Source organism: Eumetopias jubatus, unplaced genomic scaffold (genome assembly GCF_037043125.1).
Source record: "Eumetopias jubatus isolate StellerSeaLion01/CBP00866 unplaced genomic scaffold, mEumJub1_p1.0 scaffold_14, whole genome shotgun sequence".
In the NCBI taxonomy this organism is placed as follows: domain Eukaryota; kingdom Metazoa; phylum Chordata; class Mammalia; order Carnivora; family Otariidae; genus Eumetopias; species Eumetopias jubatus.
Window position 1 is genome coordinate 3986221 of NW_028274820.1, and position 19180 is coordinate 4005400.

General features: G+C 47.5%; 1 protein-coding gene across 1 annotated transcript in view; it reads left to right on the forward strand.

Annotated features, from left to right (window-relative positions):
* The window catches only part of VWC2 (von Willebrand factor C domain containing 2), a 119434-nt gene that overhangs the window by 13701 nt on the left and 86553 nt on the right, over positions 1-19180 (forward strand). The window contains exon 2 of the mRNA XM_028108885.1: positions 7536-7665. Coding sequence (XP_027964686.1) covers positions 7536-7665 — 130 coding nt within the window. The remainder of the gene's footprint in view (positions 1-7535; positions 7666-19180) is intronic.

Here is a 19180-nt window from a genome sequence, read left to right on the forward strand (position 1 = left end):
GCTGGCCTGCCTGGCCGAGGGAGCCTGGAGGACGAGGTCCAGCAGGTGCCTCCGTGTCCCCGCTGGACCCTACTGCTGTCCGTGTGGAGACGGAGCTTTGGGGTGCCTGGGCTGGTTTAATAAGACAGTTCCAGGTAAGGAACCCGAGGTAGCCTGGGGGAGAGAGTTAGTTTGAGGCGACAGCACTGTCCCAGTCCCAGCGTCTTGCAGGGAGTCGGGCAAGGCTGCTGAGACTTGCTGTGTGTTTCTTGACAATGCACCAGACTTGTGGGTGTGTTTCGAGCCAGGAAGAAAATAAAGCACAGTTGAAAGGCAGTGCTCCTGCATTTTTCTCCAGCTCCCAAATAACACAGCTCCAGGCGATCGGAAGCTAGTAAGACCTGGTAATTTACATAGAAGCGGACTCTGTGATTTCCCTCTAAGTGCATCTTGCTAACGAGCGTGACACCGGGCACTTTGGAAACAGGCTCAGCCGCTGGAAAGGACGCTTCCGCCATCTGGTGACCAAAATGTGACAGTGACTTTTGGAGAAGCTGTTTGTCATCCCCCGCAAAGACCGCTCTTAGTGACCAGCCGTTTTGCTTGGTGCCTCTGGCAACTTGCTGCTTAAGTCATTAATTCACCGTCATCATATTAATTCCATAACAGGGTCAGGATGTATAAACACGGCTCAGATGTGCAAACACCAAAGTACTGCTCCTGAGCTTTCGAAGGAGCCCTTCTGTGCTGTGACTCCCCACATCTGATGATGATGGAAAGTGTGGTCCTTTCAGGTTTTAGGAATCTCATTTTGGGGTAATTACTCAGCACTGCAGGATTTCACCCCTTGGAAGATGTCTTTCATTTCTTTTCCTTCTTCCCAAGATGGTACTGGGAGCTCAAGTAGCCTCTTGGCTTTGGGAAGCGCACCTTGTCCGGTGTAGAGGGGGCCTCCCGTGCCAGGTGCAGGGGCTCCCGTGTGGCCAGGACAGGGGTGCTGTGCTGCCCCCCCGGGGCTGTGGCTGTGGGCTTCCCTTCTGCTCTGTGCTGCTGCCCCATCCCCAGGCTCTCAGGATCCCCCCTGGCTGTCTGGCTTGAGGTCCCCCCGCTCCGGGTCCCTCCCCGCCTCTACGGCCGCCCCATCCTCCTCACCTTCCTTAACCATCTTCCCTCTCATTCCAACCAGAAGCCACAACTTTGCCTCGGAATTTCTTACTATGCGCACATCTCAGTCGCCGTCTGTGACTTTCTTGCGTTCTCTTGGTTTCTCTTTCACTCGGTTATGCCTCAGCGCCCTAGCCGGACTGAGCACCGCGGCGGGCGGTGGGGATTTTTTTCATATCTGTCCTTGATGTGCAGGATTCCGCACGGCAGGGGGCCTGGGGGGCTGCACAGAGGATGGGGGTCTGGCGATGGGACCCGGGGAGGACAGTCCTGGTGTCGCTGTCCCAGGACCTGTGTGTCCATCATTCCCAGTCTGTGGGATGCGTGTGTCCAGACCTTGTATCTTCTGTGTGTGGGTTTGAAAAGAAGTTTGTCCACTGGCTGAGTAACAGAGTCTGAATCCCCAGCTGCTCGGTACAAATTTGAGCTCTTTAAAGGCAAGCCTGGCAAACAGAACAGTTAGAAAATCTGTAGCAGGAAGAGCACGTGTGACATCTGTCCCCCTGGGTCCGGGACTCGACTCCTTCAGAATCTGGAGGCTCTGCTTTCTGATCTCAGGCATGCATCGAGCTCCTCAGTTCCCAAACGTTGGTTTACACATTCTCAGGTCCCTTCTGCAAAGTCGCTGCCTTAGCGTTCACGTCCCGCTGACGACTGAACCTTCTCTTCCATCTGTGGATCACACGTGTCCTGCAAATCCCGATCCCTCTCAGGGGAGAGATTCGTCTTTGTTTCCTTGTCCCCAGGTGTGGGTGTCTGATCCTGGTGCAGCTGTTTATGGGGCGCTGAGCCACTCTTCCCGCGGCAAAGCTGTGAGTTTTATTCTTTGTGTTTTTCATAACGGGCCATGCAAGTTCATTTCAGCTCTTTCCGGCCATCTCTTTCTCGACTCCGTCAAGATCTAGTGAGCCTGGATATTTGCACTGGCTCAGTAACCGTAACAATCCCAGACGTGACGGAGACATGGCCCTAGTTTTGAGTTGTCCCTGAATCGAGTTGGCTGCTCATCCACAGCCTGGGATCGGGGCTCTCGGTGCCGGAGAGTCTCTGCTCTAAGCCAGCGCGCCGGGGAGAATTCAGGGGGTTTGGAAGGAAGGGAAGCACGGGCGGGGGTGGGGGGAAAGGTAAAAGGAAGTCCAGATCTCAGTGTCCTTCTTTGTTGTCGTATTAATCTTACTTCGTGTCATTGCAGCATCCAACAGTTTGGGGGTTATCAATGGAACACCTCTGCCGATGGAGGAAACCGAAATGGGGAGAAGATTTTATCTGATGGTGAACGGTTTTCTTTGTGAAGGTTCTATGTTCTCAGCTCCTCTGCTCTTTCTTCTCTGTGTGGAAGTCAATCCCATCTATGAAAATGTTACAGTTGTTCGGGTCTGTTCTGCCTCCCAGTTGTCTGTTCCTAAGGAAGCATCTGCATCCAGCCTAGAATTGTCCCCTGACCGCGAGGAGCCAGTGCATTTGGTGGTACTCAGGTGTCATGGCACCTCCTCCAGCAACCACAGCAGAAAGTTCCAGATTGGAATATAGCAGTGGTTGTCACTGAGGCAACCGGATTCAGGTGCCACATGGCATTGTCTGCCTCTCACCCAGCCAGTGGTCCTTTTAGGCAGCACAACAGGAGGGTGTGTTGTAGCTGGATTTGAGGAAAGAAGGTGGGTCTTCTGGTGCACAGTGAGCGAATCTGCTCTGTAGGAAGGATGGAGTGAGTTTCTGCCCTCCCGCGGGAAAAGAGATTTGGGACACAGACAAGACCAGGATTCCCTATTCAGCGCGCTTTCGGCAATATTTCAGAGCCTGGTCCTTCTCCTGGTGATAATGATTATACTCACGGTTACGAAATTATACAAGGCAGTGCTTCCTACAGATTGACACCTCATTGAAGCTGAGTTCATTAATGTGAAATACAGGTGATACACTGTAGAGCTGCTTATATACTCCTCGTTTAGAAGCAACCCACTCAACCTCTGTCCCACTCTCGTATAGATCTTTAACTTGTCCGTATAGGGCACTCGACCTACGCCATATCCGTTTCAGTAGGCATCATTTCACATTTGAGAACTGTCTCACCTGTAAATTACGGTTCCTGTTCCTGCTTATTTGTTTCGAAAGAGGTGCAATCTTTATTTTATGGCCCTTACAGCCAACGTACATGTGATATAGCCATGTGTATAATTACTGAGCATTACGAGGGCCTAATTATGAGCTACCCTCAAGTTAATAGCTCTCTGGAGCCTCTGTCGTGCATTGTGTTTAGGGTCGCTTCACTGAGAACATGCTCAGATGGGTCGGTCCTTCATTGCTTTGCCTCAGGCTTGAGGGTAAATTTCTTGGATCCACTTTGAAGATAATAATTTGGCCGAGTAAGTGAGGCCAGCGCCCTCAGCCTGGACCCTGGATCTGAGGCTGGCCCCAGGGCACTTGACCCGCTGCCGTTCTTGCTAACCAGCCCAGCTCCCGCCCATGCTCTTCCCTTCCAGAAACATGGCGGAAGTGGTCTTCATCCGTCTGGTTTCAGGACAGGGATGACTGAACACATACCACGGAGCTTGTCTTTAGTCTTACTCCCAGTTCCTATTCTCCTTACCCGACACAAGTCCTGCCTCCTCCTGGCACACAGTGGGTGCCTCGAGAAGGGGGACTTTTCCTCACATGCCCGGCTGTTCTTCTAGGCTCTGTGTCTAAATTCTGTCTATTCAGAACTTGGGTTTGTAACTGGAGGATGGCAGAGAAGGGTATTTCTGTCACAAGGCAGGCCGTACAGAATGTGGGCTGTGATTTGCTAATGAGAGGGGCTACTGTTTCAAAGTTAGGTTACCCCTGGTAAAATGTCTTTTGGGGACCAAACAGCTTTGGAAGCAGAGAAAGGATTGCCTTGCCTGACTGCAGAAATGCACCTGGAGAGTTCATGTTGTTGGTCGCAGACTCAGTAACACACAGGGCACACTCACTTTTAACTTCCACGGTGGGACAAGGAACCCGGGGGATGGCAGGAGGCCCTCTGGTGCCCGTGCTGGTGGGTGAGGACTCTGTAGCTTTGGGACTGCTCCGACCCGGTGGCTAGAGTCAGAATCCTCTCCTGTGGCTAGAGTCAGAATCCCCTCATGGGGCAGACAAACCTCCACCAGAGTCCTGGCTGCTGGAGTCAGCTCCCTGCACCTGCTGCTGTGGCGGGCACAGGGTTGGGGGGGGCTCCAGCCATACATGTGACGTGATGAAATAAGCTGGAAAGAGGGTCACGGGCACCCGGAATGCCAGCTGCACCCCATGACTGCTGACCCGAGCCCTGTGTTGAGACCCGGGGCTGAGGCTGCCAGGCTTCTGGGTAGTGTCCCCCCATCTCAGTCTGGGGAGGACCCCGGTGGATCCCCCGTAGAGGAGCCTGAGCAGAAGGTGCTTTCCTGAGGATCGGACAGACCCAGCGACAGCGCCGGTGTGGGAGTCGGGGGTGCAGAGGTGGGGTGGGACTGGCAGCAGGGAGACCTCAGCTGTCCTGAGTCCAGCGGGGTCCTGTCACACCTCTCCTCTGTGACTCGGTGACACTGAGCTCGTGTGGCTGCGTCTTCCTGGGCCAGCCGCTGAGTTCACATGGGTGGGAAATGAGGTGATGGGCTTAAGGAGGGGAGGGGCCGGCTGCACCTGTGCTTCCCAGCGGAGAGGGGGGTGAAGCCTGACCCTCAGTGATCAGAGCCAGACACGCAGAGACGGGCAGAGGGGCCCAGCGGGAGGTCTCTGGGGTGGGATTGGGGCCACCCCATGCCCTGGGACCGGCCACCGACAGGACACTGGAGAGTTCTATTAGGTCACCCCCGTCCTGGGCAGGGGTCCCGGGAACCGTGCTCAGGCGGGGAGCTCTGACTCAGAGCAGGCAGGATTCCTATGAACAGCGTGTGGGGGCCTTTGCCCAGGTGAGACTGCTGTGGACACGGTGCCATCTCGGGGGATGGGCGGGGCTTGGCCGCCTGGCTCCGTGTGGGACTCAGCAGAGCTGAGCCTCCTGTGTGAGGGACAGGAGCCCCGCGTGGGGTGGTGAGGACAGGCAGAGCAGGTGGTAGGAGGTGAGGCCTGCGTGTGACGTTCTGGTTTGTGGTGGTCCTGCTTCTGAGCCTCAACTCATATGTATGTGTGTATATATATATATATTTATTTTAGGTTTATTTATTTGAGACAGAAAGAGCGAGCGAGCAGGGGGCAGGGCAGGGGGAGAGAGAATCCCAAACAGACTCAACGCTGAGCATGGAGCCCTACCTGAGGCTCGATCCCAGGACCCTGAGATCATGACCTGACCTGAAACCAAGAGTCGGATGCTTAACCGACTGAGCCACCCAGGCGCCCCTCAACTCATATGTTTGAGACATGAACACATCTCCAAAGAGCTGAATCAGGATTTGTAAATGTTCTGTGATAGCAAAGCTCACAGTAGAACTTTTGATCAAGTTGCAGAACCTTTAAGAAGGTAGCAGTCCGGGCTGTGGGCATCCATGGTCCGAGCTTCGCTCTGTGCCGTGGACACCGTGAGCTTGCAGAGCCAGGAGCAGGAGGTTCCGGGCTGTCTTGCCCAGGATGTGCTCCCTTGTGTGGGGAGCTGCAGGGTGAGGCCGCCTCTAGTCCTGCTTCCCGAGTGTCCGCAGTCTTTGTGACCCACACCTGCTCCTTTGTGGTTTTTCCTGGAGCTCTCCTCGGGGACAGCCGGGAGGCCTGGTCTCCCCTTCTTTCAAATTCCCAAACCAACGTGGAGCTTTTTCCTGCATCCCTGCAGTGTAGCCTACGTGGGGGTGGTGCCGGGCTGTGCCCCTTTCTTGAGGACAGACCCCGACGATTGCTGACCCTCTTGTTCCTTTCGGACGAGCCTGCCCTCTAGATGGGACTGTCCTCTAGATGGGACTGTCCTTACCTCTTCTGGGGCCAGGGGGCCTGCCTGGCTCCCCACCATCTAATCCACCCTGTCTGTGCTGTGTGGCTTCGGTCCGAGTCCTTGCACTGAAGGCTCGGGCACGCAATGAACCATGTCTCTTGCAGCTCAAGGTCTCTGCTTTTAAAACTCACGATCCTTTCCTTATCCTGCTTGCTAAGTAAATCCACCCTTGACAGAAGGATGCTACAGCCTGAAGGGGGAATTAGTAGCTGGCAGAAAGAAAAGACAGTAGCAACAAAAAGCAAAGTTCGTTACAGTAGCAAGAAAGCCTCATGGTGCCCAAAGCGCTCCTGGAAAATGCGCCCTTGTGTTGTTGCAAGATTGGCTTCAGCTTCTAAGGCTGTCCTGCACACCAGCTCAACATTTTACCCTGGGCCGCTCACTCACACCCACACACACTCACACTCACACTCATACACCTCAGCCCTCACTCCCAGCCAGGTTGACAGTGGTCTAGAGCTGGACAAGAGCCTTTACGTTTAAATACAAACTGAGCTTTTGCTTCGTGAGATTACCAGTGTATTTGGTAGAGATTTGAGTTGTTAATTTTTGGCGTTGGCTAGACGGAGGAGGCATCTGTGAGTGTTGTAAGGGAGTGTTCTCTCCCTTACAAGTGCTGGTTGGTTAGGGTGTGGTATGCAGAGTGCCCAGGACCCCCCTGCCCAGGGCGCTCAGCCTGACAACCCCCACCCCCGCCACCTCCACTATCTTTTAAACCGTCTATTTCCATGTAGCGGCTTCTGCTGCTGGCTGCTGGCTCTGCATATGCCGTTTCTGCTTTGTCCTGGGTCAACCCCGATGGAAAATCACTCTAGTGGTGATTTCCAGGAAAAAAAAAATCATCCGCATCACAGCCTGCGTGTCACCGTGGCAGGATCAAGTTGGTGGCGTGCAGCCTTTCCAGGAATTCCATTGTGCTTGATTGGAGTGATCCGAGAGGTAGAATTTGGGCCAGTGCAGTGCAGAGAAGGCTCCAGCGCCCTGGGTGGCAGAGGGAGGGCTCCCTGGAGGCGGTGGGGGAGAGAGGGAGCGCCTGCCTGAGCTCTGGAGTCGGGTCCCTTGGCAAGCTGCATTCCCCCCTTCTGCATCCTCATCAGTACACAGGGCGAGAATCCGAGAGAGGTATTTTAGTGCTGCTGTGAGGGTTACGTGAGGTCATCTTCAGCCACCTCCTGGCCAGGTACCTCCTTGCCTTGGCCCGTCCCATCCCCCTCTGCTATCTGCTCAGCTCCGGTGTGGCAGTGTCCCAGGCTAGCTGGGTGGCACCCGGCAGCGCTGTGGACAAGGGTCCTTCCGAGGGAAACCCGCTCCGCTCCAGCACCCTGGCTTTGCCCTTTGCAAACCACCGGGCTGGATCCCGTTTCACATTCCTCGAACATTTGGGCGTCTTCACAGAAAGTCTGGCGGGAGGGAAGACGTGCGTTTGTATGGGGAGGATGGCGGGAGGTCTGACCCTGACCGTGGGCTTGTGTTTCAGGTGTCTCCGTGTGAGCGGTGCCGCTGTGAAGCCAACGGGGAGGTGCTGTGCACCGTGTCGGCGTGTCCTCAGACGGAGTGTGTGGACCCCGTGTACGAGCCTGACCAGTGCTGCCCCATCTGCAAAAATGGTACGTGAGCCGCAGGTCGAGCGCAGGGCTGCCTCCCACTTGCCTCCCAGTTCACCCCAAGTTCACTGCCTGCTTCGTGGTCGATGAAAGATGCATGCATGTGTGTGTTTGAACACGCGTCCGCACAGTCGGGGGCCCCAGGGGGACAGTTGGGAGCTGTTGTGCACGGAGGCGTGCACGCTCTTGCTGGTGTCAGCCCCGTGCTCTACAGAAGACCCAAGAAGCGCTTGGGGGAGAAATTCAATTTCCAGAGCGAGGAGAGTCCCTTACTTTCATTTAACTTTGTTCTTGCAAAGCAGTTTCTCTCTTTCCAAGACAAATCAAACATGCTGGTTGGGCTCATTTACTTTTCATTACTAAGTGAATTAAACTTTGGACATAATTAAATATTTTTCATAAGTAAATTAGGCAGGAAGAGCACCCCCTCTCCAGTGAGAGCCATGGTAGATCAAAAGCCTCATCTGCTTTATGAAAAAGAAATGGCAAGATGTCCTTGATCATAACTGATAAAGGGAGAGCGTTTCCTCACCCTAAATAACGAGAATGACTTTGTACCTTGAAGTGCTGAGCGCTGTTCTGGGCATCACGTTTTAAGAGGGTATTTGACAAGAGTGCATTCCCAGGGACAGTGGGCTTACCAGTGATGGCTCGAGAGGGCGGCTGGATGAGGTAGTTGAGTTGGAGGCGAGCTGACTCTGGATTCATGATCAGGTCTTCAAGAGTTTGAGTCCCTTCCCTGAAGGAGGGATCTTGGGTGGTGTCTGTGTGGCCCCAGGGCGTGGTGCTAGGCCTCAAGGTCAGAGCCACAGATTGGCTCAGAAAGATGGGAGCATTTCCCTGACCTGAGCATGTCGGAGAAGGTGGTCGGCTCGAGAGGTGATCAGCTCGTCACTGCGGGGGTTACTGGCCCAAGCAGGAGGCCCTGCGATGCGGGCTTGGTAGGTGGCGGGGACGGTGACACAGCTCTTGTTAGCGTCTGGGGGGCATCTCTGGGAGGGTCAGTTAGGACTGGCAGGAATGGAGTCGGGGTGGGGAACGGGAGGCAGGTAGAGAGGCCGGCGGCCCTCGAGGGGGCGTGGGGTGAAGCGAGCCTGCTGAGGAGCCAGTGGGCACCTGGCGTCCATCAGGAGATCAGGGCGGCTCCTGTCCAGGCTGCAGTACCTGCTCGTGGACAGGGAAGCACACTGCACAAGTCACCTCTCATGGAGTCAGTGCTATTCAGTGGAAGGTTTAAATGTGGGCTGTCGAATATCTGGTTACCTTGAATATCCAAATAGTGTGTGTTGTCTCTTGCCGAGCACGATAAGAAACAACATTTTGGCCCTCGATAGAGTATCTGTGTTTGGATATTTCCAAAGGATGGGAAGATGTGATTTCAATCTCTGAGGAAGCTCTAGTCCTTGAAACTTGGTAAAGGTTTCAAATCCACAGAGAACTTGAAATGCTTGTGCAATGAACAGGTGTAGACCCTTCACTCCATTTACCTTTCATGAACATTTTGCCATTTTTGCTTTATCTCTTTTGGTCTCTGTCTTTGTTCCCACTGGTCCCCATCTCTGCTGTACATAATCCAGTGCCATCAGCGCTTTTATTTCTTTGTTCCTTCCCATCATACACTCCGGAGACCTTCTATTTATATCACCACCAGCATGAAGCCTACCGAGTACAGTTCAAGATTTTTCTTTGTAGGTCTGTTTGCGCTTAGGATTTATCCCAGTCGGGGCAGAGAGTCAGTGGACTCTGTTTAGAAATTATCTGGATTAATTCTTCTTTACCATCTCCGTGACATTGATCTTATAACTGAAAGTTTGTATCTCTTAATCCCCTTCACCTGTCTCTCCTCTCCCCCACTCCCTCCCCTGCGGTGGTCACCGGTTCGTTCTTGAATCAATTCCTTCTTGGTGTGCATATGCTAAAATTTTAAGGATTCTCACTTTGGTAGACAGCATGGGATGGAATAGGGCAGGATTTGGGGATATGGGATACCAGAGATTCTTAGAAGGAGCATAAATATGTTTTCTAAAACCGGATTCAAGAAGGATTTGTATTAAAAGGTTTTGATCCACGGGCTCGTGGGTGGCTCGGTCGTCAAGCGTCTGCCTTCGGCTCAGGTCATGGCCCCGGGGTCCTGGGATCGAGCCCCGCATCGGGCTCCCTGCTCAGCTCCTCCCTCTCCCAGTCCCCCTGCTCGGGTTCTCTCTCGCCGTGTCTCTCTCTCTCTCTCTGTCAAATAAAAAAAGAAAAAGATTTTGATCCAGTTATGTCAAAACATCAACAACTTCTTATTTTCAGGAGTACCAAGTAGAAAGAAGTTTAAATGAGCCTAATCATATAACATATTCACCAGATAGAAAGGCTTTCTGCCATCTATAATATTTAACCTTGACAGGTTAAATGGTGTTTGGAATTCTTACCAAAAGATTGGCTTGAAAAATGAGAAGGGTTTCTGTTGAACTTGAATACTCTGTAATAACTAACTGAGATTAGTGAATAATTTATGGTTGTCCATCTCTGCCACCCGCATACACAAAACAATGTTGTTATAAGAAAATATTACACGTGGACTCCAAGATTGTAGGACATCAAAAACAATGCCTTAGACAAAATTAGACGTAGATTGGATGGAATATGAAGGTTTTAAGTCCCGATCTCAGGAAACAGGCCTTTACTCTGCATACTCTAATGTCTTCACCTGTAGCATTAAATACTTCCTTCTCCCAACAAAGGGAAAACTACAGATCAGTTGCAAGCTGCCAAAGTCAATTGCGTCAAAGGTGCAAAAGTTTGAAACCAAGAATGCATGGGATATAAATAAATGATCACAAATCAAGTACAACTTAATATATTCACTTTGGTGACTTGTATAGCTCAATCTGCCAAGGATTTTCTTTTGATTAAATGGCTTGTGTGGCACTGTTGTTGTTGTTGTTGTTTTTTTTTTTTTCTTTCTCCCAGTGACACAAACAGCAAATGTTATTTATATGGACTTTCAGGATTTCAGATTTGCTCTGGAGACAGGGGCACTTCAGAGGTGAGGTTCACAGCACTCATTCCACTTAAGCCTGTTAGTCTCAGAACACTTGTGATTTTAAAAATCAGGAGACTCTGTTCTGCACGTGTGCATGCTCTTCCTTCATGCATGTGAGCGGGGCATGACCTTGACTCTGGGCCTTGTTAGAATCAGCTCTGATTCTCTAAAGGGGAATAGCATACCCAAGGTGGTATGAGGTACTTTGAGAGCACTAAGGCCCTGGGTGTGAAGACTGTACATCTCACTGCAGTATCGTTGCCCTTAACAACACAGTTGACCCTTGAATGACATGGGTTTAAACTGTGTGGGTCCATTTATATGCAGATTTTTTTCCCCAATAAATACAAGACAGTCCTATAAATGTATCTTTGCTTCCTCATGATTTTCTTAACATTTTCTCTTCTCTAGCTTACTTTCTTGGAGGAGTACAGAATATAACACATACAGCATACAAAATATGTGTTCATCAATTCTTTGTGTTATCGGTAAGGCTTCTGATCAACCGTAGGCTGTGAGCAGTTAAGTTTTTGGGGAGTCAAAAGTTATACACAGATTTTTGACTATGCAGAGGTCAGTTCCCTAAACCCACACATTGTTCCAGGGTCGACTAGTTCTTGGCAGCTTTATTTCCCCAAGAAAATAAATATTTTTTTGGAGAAGAAAATGAAAACTTTTATAAAATTTGTAAGAAAAATCCTGAGACTTCAAATTATTAGAAGCACTTTCATGAAAAATATGTGAGAAACACTGACTAAGAATTAGAGGGGTATTTTTTTCTCTCGTGTATCCCAAAGAGTAGCATAAAATCATAATTAAACCACGTGTAGTGAGTTGGACAGAACCGAATGGTGTGTGTGTGTGTGTGTGTGTGTGTGTGTGTGTGTGAGAGAGAGAGAGAGAGAGAGAGAGAGATTCATATCAAGATCCTTCTCACAAGGAAAAACGTACTCTCATTTGGCCTCACCATTGACTCTTTCCAAAATCTTTACCAAAGAAATAACACCAGTCTTTTGGAAATGCTTGGTTGCTATTTAAAAATGACATGATTTTTGTCCATTAAAAATCTAAAGGAAACTACAAATATCAGAATTAATCCTTGATACAGAGTTGTTGTACAAGGTCTCAATATGTAAAAATCAGCCATGTTTGTATATACCAGCAATCAGTAGAAATGAATTAAAAATTAATCTTTCGTGTAGTATATATATACAATGGAATATTACTCAGCCATCAAAAAAAATGAAATCTTGCCATTTGCAATGATGTGGAACTAGAGGGTATTATGCTAAGTCAATCAGAGAGAGACAATTGTCAAATGATTTCACTCCTATGTGGAATTTAAGAAACAAAACAGAGTGGATCATAGCGGAAGGGGGGGAATAAAATAAGATGAAATCAGAGAGGGAGACAAACCATAAGAGGCTCTTTTTTAAATAAAGATTTTATTTATTTATTTGTTAGAGAGAAAGAGAGCACAAGCAGGGGGAGCTGCAGAGGGAGAAGCAAGCTCCCTGCCGAGCAAGGAGCCCGATGTGGGACTCAGTCCCGGACCCTAAGCCGAAGGCAGACACTTAACCAACTGAGCCACCCAGGTGTCCCAAGAGACTCTTGATCATAGGACACAAACGAAGCGTGGCGGGGGGGCAGGGAGTGGGGGATGTGGTAACTGGGTGATGGACCTTAAAGAAGGCACATGATGTAATGAGGACTGGGTGTTATATAAGACTGATGAATCACTGAACTCTACCTCTGAAACTAGTAATACACTATATGTTAATTAATTGAATTTAAATAAAAAAATAAAAGGGAGAAACAAAAGATAAAAAAATTAAAAAATAAAAACTAATCTTTCAAGTAACATCATACATATTAAATACTTAGAAGTAAATCTAACAAAATTTGGCATGATTGCCACATTTAAAAATCCTAAAGCTTTATTGAGAGAAACTAAAGAAGTCCTAAATAAATGGAAGAATATAGCATGTTCATCATGGGAAGACTCAATAATGTGAAAAATGTCAGTCTGCCTCAAAGGAAGCTCTTGTTTCAGCACAATTCCAGTAAAAAAAGCAAAAAACAAAACAACAAAAATGATGTTGTGTATGTGTGTACATGTGTGGGTATTACCAAACTGATTCTAAAATCCACACGGAAATATAAAAGTTAAAAACTAGCCAGTGAAATGCTGAAGGAGAACAACAAAGCTGGAAAATGTATGAAAGTAAATAACATACTGTGATATTGTCTCGAAGATAAAAAGACTGACAACTGGGAGCAGAATAGAATCAGAAAAGACACAGACATAAAGATCACTAGGTGTACGATTAGGCTGGTGCTGCAGTAAAGTGGGATGGGGGACCTTTCCAATTAATGGTGTGAGGTGAGGCTGGGTATGAGATATAAGCTACCTTGCCTTCTACCTCACACTGTACAAAAAGATCAATTCCAGATAGCATTTAAATATGAAAGTTAGACTAACAGTGCTTTTAGAGGAAAACATAGGAGACCACCGTTATGATTTTGAGTAGGCAAAGATTAATTTAAAAGGACACTAAAAACATCAACCATGATGAAAGGAATTGATAAATTGGACTTTGTTAAAATTAAGAACCTCTGTTCGTCAAACAACGCTCATTAAGCCAGGGCAAAGCAGCCCATATATATAGGAAAAAATGCAACACATAAATCTCATAAATGACTAAACAACTCCAACACATAAAAACGAAGCTGAGAGATAAAAAAGAGAGAAAACCATAATGGGGATTCCCAACTCTCTTTGGATCTCAATGTCCTTCTCCTGTTCCACTGATCGGAGAGACACATCTTCTCAGTGAGTTTTGAGTACTGCCACTCCCCACTACTTCCAGGGCCTATTCTTGGTACAAAGACATGAGAGAAAGAAAATTGGATTTCCTGTTTTAATGAAATTAAATTAGAATTACTCTAAAGTAGATTGTGATAAATCGAGATGCATATTTTAATTCTTAGAACAGTAATTAAAACCAACAAAAGAATTAAACATGGCACACTAAAAATATTTATCTAACTTAAAAAAGGTAGTCAGAGAGAAACAGAAGATTAAAATCCAGGAAACTTGCAGAAAACAAACAAAAATGTATATGCACTTAGTAACACAGCCCCAAAATACATAAGGTAAAAATGGACACAATTCAAAGGAGAGCTAGAAACTTCAAATAACTGTAGATAGAAATTTCAACAAACCATCCAATAATTCATAGAAAAACTAGACAGAAAATTAGCAAGGCTATAGAAGACTTGAATGACACTCAAGTAACTTGACCTGACATATGTGTGAAAAATAGTACCCAACCACTGAAGAATTCTTTACAAGTGCAGGTGCACACTCTCTAGGGCAGACCATTTGTCAGGACATAAACAAGTCTTACTATATATATATTTTTTTAAGATTTTATTTATTTATTTCAGAGAAAGAGAGAATGAGAGATAGAGAGCACGAGAGGGAAGAGGGTCAGAGGGAGAAGCAGACTCCCCGCTGAGCAGGGAGCCCGATGTGGGACTCGATCCCGGGACTCCAGGATCATGACCTGAGCCGAAGGCAGTCGCTTAACCAACTGAGCCACCCAGGCACCCACAAGTCTTACTATATTAATATAAAGGACAATCACATAAAGTATGTTCTTTGAGCACAACAGAATTCAAAAGAATTAAACAAGCACTACCAACAAAAAACCTTATGATACTTAACAAAAACTTACTATATGTCCACAAAAATGAGAACATGTGTCCACATAAAGATACGTATGTAAATGTTCATTGCAGTATTATCCTTAATAACCAAAAAAAGAAAAAGAAAATGGAAATACTCCAAATGTGCATTAACTGGTAAATGGATAAACAACATGTGGTATAAGCACACGATGGAATATAATTCACCAGTAAAAAATGAGTAATGATATGTGCAACAACAAAGGAATGAACCTCAAAAACTCATTCTAAATGAAAGAAGCCAATCATAAAAGATAACCTGCTGTATGATTCTATTTTTTTGGAAGGTCTACAGTAGTCAGATTTACATAGGGAGAAAGCCCCTCCCTGGTGGCCTAGCCCTGGGGTCAGAGAGGGAATTCTCTGCAAATGGCCATGAGGGGATTTTGAGGTGATGGAATATTTATAAGTTGGGTTGTTATGATGGTTACACAAATAAATTTACTAAAATTATTAAATTGTATACTTACAATGGGTGAGTTTTGTGCTATTTAAAATACACCTCCATACTGCTGCTGGAAGTATTGACAATCTCTTAAAAAGATTGACAAAGTTGGGGCGCCTGGGTGGCTCAGTTGGTTAAGCATCTGACTTAGGCTCAGGTCATGATCTCAGAGTCTTGGGATTGAGCCCCACGTTGGGTTCTGCACTCAGGGGGGAGTCTGCTTCTCCCTCTCCCGCTGCCCCTCCCCCTGCTTGTGTGCACTCTCTCTCTCTCTCTCTCTCAAATAAATAAATAAAATCTTTAATAAAAAAAGTGTAAGTTTTGTAATTTTCCATGACTCACGCCTAAGGCTAGTCTGAATACATATCCTTTCATCTTTCCTCAGAGACTGCCTTTTCAAATCCTGGTCTCATGCCCTTGATAACTATGAAATCTTCTAATTAAGCCTGTTGAAGCTGAGACCCTTCTAAGTATATACTGTTACTGACCTTTAGGAGGTAGGAAGTTGTAAAGAATAACAGACGTACAAACCCAACCAGGGGGGATGGCTTCTCACAGACTTCCGTGCTCGAGCTCCCCCTGTACCTGGAATGGGAGTCAAGCTCCCCGCACTACCCCTTGTCGAGTTATTCTTCACTTGCATTGTGGATACCTCTCTGCCTCCTTCAACTGCACACTTCTAGTTATTCTAGACTCTTCCTTTTTATGATTCAACTTCCCAGGACCTGGGGCTGCAAATGCAGGGAGAATGAGGGTCGCTAGGTGCTTGCAGGTCTCATGAAGGTTGGTACTGTGCTCATGTGGAAGCCCAGACTTCAGGATGCACCTTTCACCCAGATGCAGCTCAACCCTGGTGAGCATCAGAATTGCTTCCAGGACTTATTGAAACACAGACCTGCTGCGCACCCCTGCTGGAGTTCCTAACCTGGAAGGTTTGGCCTGGGGCCTGAAAATTAGCATTTTAAAATTTTTTTTTAAGATTTTTAAAATGTATTTATTTGTCAGAGAGAGAGAGCACAAGCAGGGGGAGCGGCAGGCAGAGGGAGAAGCCGTCCCCCCTGCTGAGCAAGGAGCCTGATGTGGGACTCGATCCCTGGACCCTAGGATCATGACCTGAGCCGAAGGCAGACACTTAACTGACTGAGCCACACAGGCATCACCACATGTTTTTTTTTTTTTTTTTTTTTAAGTAAGCTTTATGCCCAGTATGGGGCTTGAACTCCACCCAGAGATCAAGAGTGGCACGCTCCTACTGTCGGTGTGGGGACCACCCCTGGAGACCCATCGATCTCAGGCAGGCATTTTCTCATTGTCCTCCTAGTCAACTATAAGAAGAGATGCACACACAGGAGCTGCAAGGCTTTAGACATGCATGAGGTCATTCAGAGATTTGGATGCATTTCCAAATGCCTTATTTTATACTTGGTGTTTATCAGGGCAGAGAGAAGATGACTTGCATGGCCAGTCAAAAAGGTTGCTCGTGATTTGTGCTCTCTGTCACCCTACATACCTAGTATGACAGGTGGGCGGCAGATTTGACTCCAAGCTTCCTAGAAGCCAAAGCAAGAGTGAGAAGTGTAATAAATACGACCTGCAAAGAGAAATATACCACAGTTTTGTTTTTCAGCAGACGTACTTCCTAGTCAACAGTTTGCCTAGGAATAATAACAAAAATGAATTTTTTACAAATGTGAAAGTTTTAGGGGCACCTGGCTGGCTCAGTGAGAAGAGCGTGTGACTCTCGATCTCGGTGTCATGAGTTCGAGGCCCACTTTGGGTGTAGAGATTATTTAAAAAAAAGTTTTAAAAAAATGTAAAAGTTTTATTCAACTTCTGTTAGCATTTCCCAACATTGATCAGGAGCTCAACTCCAGAGTGCTAACATGTTTCTTCTCCATGTGTCTTCTGTTTTACTTACATTTTGGTGTCGTGGGAATAGCGATTCAGGTGGCATCCCATTAACGCTCATAAAGCCCAGTGAGCATCAGTCATTTGTTCTTTCTTCCTTTTTAAAGATTTTATTTATTTATTTTAGAGAGAGAGAAAGAGAGAGAGAGTGGGGGGCGGGCAGAGGGAATCTCAAGCAGACTCCTCGCTGTGTGCGAGGAGCTGACATGGGGTTCGATCTCATGACCCTGAGATCATGACCTGAACAGGAACCAGGAGTGGGACGTTTAACGGACTGAGCCGCCCAGGCTTCCTTAATCATTTGTTCTTTAGAGAAGCTCTTGTGTGTCCCCTAGTGTTCCTTCTCATTCCCTTAACTAGCGCTAGTTCTGGGTTTAAGGTTGCACGTTCCAGGTTTAGATCCTCAGGGTCATCAGAGAAGCTTGGATGACTCTCAGGTCTCCTTTCTGATAAGTTAGCTAAAGAGGAGGGATGAGTAAAGTGTGAAATCTTAAATTCAAGAGCTTCATTTGTTTTCATCTCCTCCTGAAATCTTCCCATTAGCAGCTCTTCTTTGTAAATTTGTCAGCAGTTTAAAGGGATACTTTTGTTTTCAAACATTGGGACAGAATCCGATCTGTAAGATGAGTAAACCAAGTGAGACCCAGACTGCCTTGAAGTGGTTGCTCCCTGATGATGATGAAGAACTTCTTTTCTGAGTTAAACTTCTAGACAGAAGGTGTATGACAGTGACTTTTCTTTTTTCTTTCTTTCTTTCTTTCTTTTTTTTTTTTTTGTATGTTTCCTAAAGTCAAGTGTATTTAGCCATGAATTTCAGGCAAGTGGGGACTTCGGTCACAAACCCGTGACCACCAAGTTTGGCCCTTTCCATTTTATACTGTGGCTTTGATCTCACTGAGGACCAGACCAGGAGTCTCTCTTTTGTCTCCCCTCTTTGTGAAGACCAGTGTTCAACTCTCCTCAGCTGGAAAACCTTCTCTGGCCTGCTTCTTAAGGCAAGCTCATGGCCCTGTTGATTCTTCTCAGAAGCCAGAGCCCTAATCACCTTGTTTTCCGATGCAGGAACAGGGAAGACACCATAATTAAACGTGTTCTTTTGTTGAACATTGGGCGCTTCTTTTTTTTTCTCTCTCTTTTTAGATTATTAGAGAGGAGTGTGTGTGTGCGCACGTGTGTGCTCATATGGGTGTGTGGGCACGTATATGTTGCTTTTAGAAAACACTGAGGCATGTCTTCTTTATTTTACGGCAGATACAAAGATGAGTCAAGTGATGGTGCCCGGCCTTAATGAGCTCATAGTCTAGAGGGGAGGTAGTCCTGTAAATAACATGGTATCTGCTACTTTGCTGGAATTTATGATGACATCAGTGAGGAGCATAGGGGGAAATCCTGAGTAAGAGGGCGGTAAATGTTACCCTGTGTATGGCCTTTATTTGGTTTTGAATCATGTCATTTGGATGCATTCCCAGCAGTGAGATGATTAGGTCAACGGGTTGGGACATTTTTATGATTTGGATACATATTGTCATGTCGTTTTGCAGAAGGGTGTGCACGTTTGTAAAGCTCCTGGTTTTATGATGAATTTGCTAAACCTTTCATTTCCCCCCGTCCCCTGCAATGTATTCTACTTTGCTGACTTCTTAACGAAATTACTTTGAGCAGGACCTCAAGAGTCCTTGACATCAGTGCTATAGAAATGAATTCTTGGAGTGCCCTGTGATACAACGACGAGGTATGGGGACTAAGAGTTTAATCAAGTAACTTGATTTCTCTACATCCTTTCTGTATCTGTGTAGCGGACATCCGGCCACATCTGTGGGTATCTTGTAACAGCGTAGCCACAGGGGAGGTTTACAAGTGTTCCATTCATTCGATCCACAGATACTGACTGATCCTCACTATCTGCTATATGAGATGAGTTGGCAGACAGGAAGAGTTCTAGAAACACAGATCCCATGAGGGAACCGGGACCCACCCCCCTGCCCCTGCTCCTCCAGAGCTGAGAAATGCAGGGGAGAGGAGGGAGGAGCACCCTGAGGGCTCTGGAAGCAGGAGGAACCAGGAGGGTCGTCGGGGGCAGGGCCCATGCAGGAGTGAAAGGGCTAGGAGAGTCCCGCAAGCCTGGAGGTAGGAGGGAGTGGGGGACCTGCGAGGATGGGCACACACAAGCTCACCAAGGACCTTTATGCCACACGAGAGGTCAGGTTCAATGCTAAAGCAGCGAGGCACCCCACAAGGGGCTTTAGGATAGAAGTGGCACAAATCTATTTGAACCGCAGCGGTCACTCTTGGTGTGGGGCTCAGACCCCTGGGAAGAGCAGGCTGTAGGCTCTGTTGGAAGACAACGTCTTTGCAGATGCCCTTGTGCGGCATTTTGTGCTGTC